Below are 8,655 nucleotides of genomic sequence, written 5' to 3' on the forward strand. Positions count from 1 at the left end.
GGGAAAAAATGTGTTGCAAATATAAAGGTTTGATGAAAGATCGATGGAAATATTGGCGGAACTCGAGCATTGCGAAAGTTTCTGTGATCGAGCACGGTCTTAGAGAGAGCGATGTGGGACACGTCTGGAATTTCAATATTCGAATTCACAATTCAAAAAAAAAAAATTCTGTTTAATTTGCAAGTAAAGATCGTTAATCGGTCTTCTTTCCATGAATTCTAATCCAACTTTTCTTACAGACATAACCAATGTTTCAACGTGTGTAAGTTTAATAAATGTGACATGGGAGAGGGAGATACGATTTTTATCAATGAAAAAAGTCGATGAAAAAAGAATCGTAGATTCACGATTTCCGTTTCCAGACGTAGATTTACATCTTCCATTCTCGGTTGGTAAACAAAAAAAAATGTAGATTCACTCTTCTACTGCTTTAAAGACGCGAGTAGATTCATGTCTTCCGTTTCCAAGGCTTGGAAATCGAACGAGGTAGATTCACATCTTCCATCCTTTAATAAACAACAGTTAATAAACAAAGAAACGTAGATTTAAATCCTTCCTCAACCATTGATAAAAGCTAAATTTTTCTATTCTCAATGTTTGGAAATCGGAAGATTCACATCTTCCATCCTTTAATAAACAACAGTTAATAAACAAAGAAACGTAGATTTAAATCCTTCCTCAACCATTGATAAAAGCTAAATTTTTCTATTCTCAATGTTTGGAAATCGGAAGATTCACATCTTCCATTCTCGACGATCGAAATAAATAAAAGAAAATGAATTCATGCTCCTCAATGATTGATAAAAATAATTCTAGATTCATTTTCTATTCTCGATACCTGGAAATCGAAAGACAATAGACTCACATCCTCCATTCTTAACGATTGTAATAAATAAAGAAACGCGCATCCAAGTTTTTCTATGGCCAACCGAATCGAAAGCCACGGAAATTTTCCATTTCCCGAACGACAAAATCTTTCATTCAACGCATTGATTATTAATTATTATTATCAATATCGTTAAACAATACGCGATCTCGAACTATTTCGATCACGAGCGCCTTGCGAGCTCGATATCTCGAGCTCTCCGACAACTCTTTGCGCAATTCCTTACGCAATTTTACTTCACACCTCGAAACCAAGAGCTGCACGAGCAACAGAGGAACAGAGCGTGCATCTCGTCGAGCGTTGCACCATTGTCGATCGAAGCAACGAAGGATACACGGTTACTCGAAAAAAATACTCTTTGTTTGTTCGAGAGTGGTCCGGCGGGTGGTAAAACCCGTTCAACGGAGGGAAGAATTTACGATTTCGCATAACGGACGATGGAGTTTTCCACGCGTGTCACTGCTCGTGGCCTTCGTTCAATGGTTATGTTGTGGCCGAAGGTCATGGTCAAAGGGAACAATCTGAACCGGTCGTGCGTTCGGTACACGCGAGTAGAAATTTATGTCCCTCAACTACTCGTTCTCGTCCCCTGGATTATATTGAATTATTATTAATTACGATTATTACATGCAGGGCTTAGTGATTAATACGACTGGATCACAAAGATATATCCTTCTTTGTCCTCGAAACATTTGGTCGTTTCGATTTTTTTCTTTTTTTTTGCGCAATTCGAAATCACCTTGGAGGGAAAAGAAGCTTGCAATTTGTCGCATAGCTGGAATAGTTTTACACCGGTTCGAATATTTCTCCGCGAATACTTTGAATTGGTACGATTGTCGAAGGACAAGGGAACGAGTAAAATGAGTAGTTTCAACGGTAATGGCGGATGGGAATTTATAAACCAGCTGAGATGGCACGCAGGTCAAAGTAAATAGGTATGATAACGTGACTTTAATATTATCGCTTCTCGAGTTGAGTGACATGACATGAATATGAAATCCTGTCGGATTTATCGTTGTTAAAGGAAAATTTAAATCTATCGAATTCGAATTAAAAATGCTAATGGATTTTTTTTTTTTTTTTGGTTGTTGCAAAGAAAAACGAATTTCGTATTCGTTTAATCTCTTCATTCGGTGTATAACCCGAAGAGGCACATAATGCATTCCATTATTTTTCGGACAATCTACAATATATAATTGCCGCGAATCTTCTCGATAAAGGAATAATGGATACAATAAAGTTTCAAACGAAATATCCACAGCTTCAAATTTAAGCATATTTACACTCGCGTGATCCACGTTCTCACGTGTGCACGGGGATGCAGCACGCGCGGGTCTCGCAGAGGTTGAAGAAATTTACGCATAAATCACTACATTCCTTATCAGGCGGTACACGGTCTCGTGGTATTCGGTTATGCACCTGCGTGAAACACGATTCGGCATTGAAAGCTCACGTGCAACTCTGCAATATATATATTTTTTTCTCTTTCACTTTTATTTTCTACAGAAAACTTTATAGTTTGAATCTGGAGACAAATCTGGACACGTATTAGATTTCCTCATTAATTTTCCTCAATCCAAACAAACTTAACTTTAATTTCCATTTAATTTCCATCTAAATATTCACTTATGTATTCTTCGATAATTATTTCTCATACCATTCCTTTCACATTCTCCACTCGATAAACTATTTCTCGCATCATCTCAATTCCAATCGCTATAACTCTAAAAACTCACTTCTCTATTATTCCCTTCCCGCTCTATTCTCGAATAACGCCGAGAATATGATTTATTTCGACTTGGAAAAATTTGTCGAAACGAAATGATTGCACATGGTTCGATGGTTCGCCGCGGGCAAAGAACACACGCACGACATAAAAACGTAACATCGTCTACGTGTGCATTACGAAACGCGACACGCGCATTTTTATTCACGACCGCTACCGTTTCGCGCGCTCCGCCAAACATACTTAAAACGTGTTATCGTAAGCATCGATGGTACGCCACTTTTTGCCAACCGAACAACGGTGGTCGCTCGTTAACACAGCGGGGTGTATCAGCGGTTGGTATCAATTTTCAGGACCACGTTGTCCCAATCTCCTCGCGATTTAATTAACCGGGACACCGTTTTATACGTGGTTTGTCGCCACTTCCACGTCGTTCCACTTGCCTTCGTTCCCAATTTCTTTTCCTTTTTTCTCTTTTTCCTTTTCCCTCCCCCCTTTTAATTCAAGATGTATCGTCTTTTAAACTGCTCGTTGTCCAATTATCCCCGTTTGCTCTGCTAATTAAAAACCTTGCGCTGGATTATCGCGGCTGAGAGAACGAGACGAGGTGTCGCGAGGCGATGCATCTCAATTTTCGAAATTCCACTTCACCGAGAAGGAAAGGAAAGGACCTTGTCCGGGTATCTGGTGAACTGAGAAATTGAATAAATCCCTTAATAATCTTGGGATTATTAAATTTTCAATTGATTCACGGAATATTTCCAACAATTTTTATTACATCGATTCTTTTCTAGCTATAGTTTTCACTTTCGTTTCCTCGAGAGAAATAAAAGAACAATTTTCCGTACACTGTGCCCTAATTTTATTCAAACTTAACTCGAATTTAATCCTAATCCAAATTTAACGTATCGTCGATTCCACTTTCTCCTCCTCGTTTAAAATTCTCGGTGCCATTCCCCGCCCATTTCGAGCAACCGAAAATAATCCTCGCGAGGACATCGTCCTCGTAACATCGTCCATTCGAATTCCTGGCGCAACGCTCTCGCGAAGTGTCCCGGAGTTAAATAAGAACAATCGAAAGCCAGGATTACCGTATCGGGGCCAGAAAGAAAGAAAAATCGAAGGAACTTCGAGGCAAGGATAGGAATCACGTTGGATGGTTGATTGATAATGCTCGTGGTAGTTTTGATAATTTGTTTTGATAATTAGAAGTGGCCGGTCTCGGATTTCTACAAATGAAGGTTGCTGCGGAATAAAAATGAGACCAGAGTTCGATCGTGGGATTGAGATCATATTTGAAGATTTTCGGGGGAGAAGAAAAGATTTTTTCAGAAAAGGGATGTTATATCGGTCGATGAATTTAATGCAATAATTTATATTCTTCCAGTTGTTGTGGCGAAAGTGAGTGAAATGTACAAAATTCACGAACAGACGTTTCAAGAAATACGTGGAGGGAATATCGATTGCGTATTTTATTCATCCTCGTGCGTGCACGATAAATATCTATCCATGTCAAATGTCTATTCTCTTCGAAGGGGAATCGATAATTCTTTAACGATTTTCAAGATTTACACGTGTCTTATAAAACAGCAATTCTTCGAGTTTTTCCGTCAGTCGAGTCTCGTTGATCTAATAGAAAATTCAAACGAAAAGAGATTTCACTATTACAATATCTCTCTTCGTCAAAATTATTTACAATGTGTCCTAATAAAAGAACACACTTTCCTTTATCATCAAGCGCGATTTTTAATCATTCTGATTTTCTATCGCCATTCCTTTACAATCAATCAAAATCAATCTGAATTCAAATAAAAAAATTCGATAACGATCCAATTTTCCATCTCTAAAATTTTCGATCTAAATTCAATCTTAAATTCTCCTTCATCCTAACGGATTTCACCACGACAATAATATTCTCGATCTTCGTCAAAATTTCCGAATATCCCTTCGTATACGTATAAAAATTTTAAAAAACTTTAATCCATTTTCAACAATTGGATCCCCAAGATATCGGGCGAAACTCTACTCTAAATTCTAATCTCAATCGATCGAACAGAATTACTTGCTACTCTCCTTCATCACGACAGTTGGTTTCACCACGGCTCGACTCCACAACTCGACCTTCGTCCACGTTAAATCACGGATATCAAACCTTTCCCTCTATTTCTAGAATGACGAGAATCGGCGTTTGAAGCCTCGAGTTTCACAGTTTCTATCGCCGCTCGCGTGCTTTATTGCATAAGATGTATATCCCCGAAGCGTAATCTTCCGAAGGAACCACGCCAGCTTAACATTCCGCCAGCTTGCATAACGAAAACAACGTTCACCGACGCGTGCGCATTTCGCACACAAACTCCGCTCGCCTACTACGTATTTATACGCGTTAAGTATAGCAGTCGCCGGCGAGATAACGCCTAACGTATCCTTGATTCTAGTCGTATGTATCGTGGTGCGTGCGCCACCGTTCAATGCTCGAAATATGATCGAACGAGGAGTTTGGAGAAGAAATCCTTGTCTAATTTTCTTTTCTAATCCCTAAGGGTCCGAGCTTTTGAGATTTCGTTGAATCAAATGGATCTTTTGTGTAAGAGAGCGATATAAAACTTTGTGAAACATTTTTATACTCTAGGATTCTCTATCATTTTCGGTAACGAAAACATCGTGGAACGGAAATAAAGGATTATAAAATCAAAAGATGTAATTGTAATTGTTTTTCAATAATCTGGTTTTGATTCGTTTCGTTGACTAAATATCACGTCAGAAGAAATGTGACTCGAGAGTTCACAGTGAGAGAAAGAGAGAGAGAGAGAGAAGTGACTCATAGTGCAAAGGGTACTGAAACCGATCTTTCGAGCCGAAAGATTAAAAATTACAGAATATTTCCATTTGAAAAAAGAAGGAAAAAATAATAATAATAATAATCGCCATAAGATCATTGCCAAATCTTGCAAATTTCACCGGGATGAGTGCGAAGTCGTGAATCCGCGTGAAATTATAACATCGTGCCAGGCACGTCTTTCGATACGTGATGTTGATGAAATCGAGAGGAGAAATGTCACGGCTTGCGTGAGGAGAAGAGTTGTTGGGAGTGCGCGACTGTCCACGCTCGAGCCGCGTGAAGGTTAATGTTAACGGGTTCGTGATAATGACTTTTTGAGTGATCGAGTTGGATACCTTGATTCGATTGGGAACGTAGATGGACACGTTGAGCGTTGTCGTGGGGTAGGTTGGGATCCATTTGCCGGCAGAGAAATTTCTCTCTCTCTCTCTCTCTCTCTCTCTGTCTCGAAACAAATTCTGTACGCGTAAATTAACGATAATGTAAAATGTGCGGCGATAAACGATGTTTATATTAAGCTGCGTTAATGCTCATCGATACGATGCAATTCGATACGAGCGAAAATATTATTATTCTTGGACGAAGAGGTGCACGATGATTTACGATCGCAGAATTTAACAATAGGCGGTGAAAGTCTATTGTATATTAGATTGCGAATACCTGAATTAACGATTTCAATGTAGTGTAATTTGCACATCATCGACACGATGTTTATTAAAAAAAAAAAAAAAGAAAAAGAATAAAGTATGTTCATTTGTTAACAATCATCCAAGTTACGAAATGGTATTTTAATTTAAAACAATTTCGTTCTAGTGTTTTATTCGCGCAAGAGTAATCGTATATATTAATTACGATTTTTAAAAAAATATATATTGAAACGAATAATTGAAATCCTCTGTAAAGAGAATCGATGAAATCATCGTGAAGGAAATGTCACGGTTCGTATAAAGGGTGGCGTTTCAGAAAGTGTATGACGGATCGCATCCAGGACGTAAGAAAGGTTGATGTTGGCGAATTCGTGACATTTACGATCTGTGATGTAATTTAAAGTTATTTAGCATAAATGTGGTTTATGAAAGAGATTGGTATTTCTGCTGCCACAGAATTTTCCTCGTAAAAATTATATAAAATATTCCCAATTATTTATCGAGAAAAATTTTTTTTTAACTACATTTAAACTGCAAATTTATCCTAAAACTCTAAAAGGAAGTGATGAATTTTGTCACGCTTATGAATGCATCCTTAAATATCGTTTGTTTTAATCCGTCGGAATACAATCGTACGAATATTTCTTCCTTGTAAATAAAAATTAATTTCTTTTCATAGATAAAGTGAAAAAAATAATAACAATTATCGAAAATTACGTAATATAGTCATTCAAGTTGCAGTTCGAATCGGCACGGGTCAACGATCTCTTCTGGTTAAAATCTTGCACGATCCACAGCACGCGTCTAAAAGCATACAATCGCAAGTTTGAATTCCACCGGGTTCAACGTGAATGTTACTCTTACCAAACATAGCGTTTAGGTACAATGCATCCTCGAGAGTACCACCTCGAGCGAGAGTACCACTCGATATTCGTATTTACGCCAATGGTGACCACACGAGCGGGTTAAGCTGGTCGTAAAAATAATTCACGGTTCTCCTCGTTCCCTTCCAATTGAACGTAACAACTCAAAACAAAAGCATCTCGAATTGGGATGATTTACGGGCCAATAACGGGCGCCCTTTAAATTTAACATTCGGCGCAAAAGAAAAAAGAAAAGAAAAGAAAAAATGAACTTCTCGAAAGGTGTAATAAATTCCTCGTTACGGGCGGTTACGTTTCTTCTTCGTGAACAAGGAGAAGAAAAATGGAGACACGCGAAGGATACACCATCGAGGAATCTCGAAATATAAAAAAAAGTGAGCGGGAGTGGCAGGTTCGGTGGCGTGTTGCAAAATCTGTATAATGTATAAAAATGATTCAGAAGAAGCACGTGCTCGTTCAAATTTACGTTACTCACCAGCAGGAAAAGTACCGTGCTCGTGGCAGTCGCTTCGAACGATATTCCGCACGCCATTTCTCGCGATCGAACCATCAGACCTCTCTCTCTCTTTCTCTCTTCCTCTCTCTTTCTCTCTCTCTCTCTCTCTCTCTTCTCCTCCGCCTCCTTCTCCTCTACCAGACCATCCTGAGAACTTGTCAGCGAGGCATGCGGCTTCTTCTTCTTTTTCTTTTTCTTCTTCTTCTTCTTCTTCTTCTTCTCTCTGAATTAACCTCGAATTAACCACTTTAATCCACCACAAGAACCACCACGATATTCGAACTCAGCCTCTCCCTCCTCCCCCCTCTATCGTCTAGACACGATGATCGAAACGCAAGGATTTGAACGATCGAGAAGCAATTTCGAACAACTCGCGATATATATTATTCTCTGGTTCGATGATTCTTTCGAAATCAATTGGAACGGATCAACGGTGGATCACGATCACGATCGCGTTTCTTCTTCGAGAGCGGATCGGCTCGGTACAATTGTCCTCGGCGATCGCTGAACCAAATCCACGAGGACTGCGGGATCGGCGAATCGATCGGCGACCACGCTCTTCTCGTTCGGCCAATTCGTTCGAATGGGACACGAGCGGTTCCCAGGCGAAGACTAGTCGACGCGCGAAGCCCGTTCGTCTCGATACGTCGCCGGAGCTTGTCTCGTGCTCGTTAAAAAAGGTGACGATTGCACGGTCCTAACCGTAGCACAGGGCTCGGGCAACTGACAGCGGGTCAGAGCCGCGGCACACGGCGCCACGCCGCTCTCACAGCTGATCCGAGAGAGCCGATCGCCTCTACTCGCCTCTCTACCCTCTCTCTAACACGCGATTCTCAACCTCCGCCACCGTGTGCTCCCTCGCACGATTTACCTCGGCTAACCGGAACGTCGTGGAACCGGGCTGACGAATCGCCTCCCTCCCTCCCTCCCTCCCTCTCCTCCTCCTCCTCCTCCTCCTCTTCCTCCTCTTCCTTCTGCACCTATCGTGTCCGTCGTTGCATCGCGCGGACGTTGAAACCTTGGCGGGTGTCGCGAGACGTTGGGGAATTTCGGGATGACGACGCGGTGTGACGACGTTCCTTCCGACTTTGTGCTCTCTCTCCTCGTGCTCATTCTTTTCTCTGTTCCGTGTTTCGGACGATGCGAGAGGTGTTTCGATTGGAATTTTTCGGGGGAG

The 8,655-nt window shown here is 40.5% G+C and overlaps 1 protein-coding gene across 1 annotated transcript in view; it reads right to left on the reverse strand.

Moving 5' to 3' along the window:
• Window positions 1-8,342, reverse strand: part of LOC107999055 (uncharacterized) — a 46,696-nt gene extending 38,354 nt beyond the window's left edge. Inside the window, exon 1 of the mRNA XM_017058708.3 lies at window positions 7,458-8,342. Coding sequence (XP_016914197.2) covers window positions 7,458-7,532 — 75 coding nt within the window. The 5' untranslated portion in view covers window positions 7,533-8,342. The remainder of the gene's footprint in view (window positions 1-7,457) is intronic.
• Between the last annotated feature and the right edge of the window lie 313 nt (window positions 8,343-8,655).

Source organism: Apis cerana, linkage group LG4 (assembly GCF_029169275.1).
Source record: "Apis cerana isolate GH-2021 linkage group LG4, AcerK_1.0, whole genome shotgun sequence".
In the NCBI taxonomy this organism is placed as follows: domain Eukaryota; kingdom Metazoa; phylum Arthropoda; class Insecta; order Hymenoptera; family Apidae; genus Apis; species Apis cerana.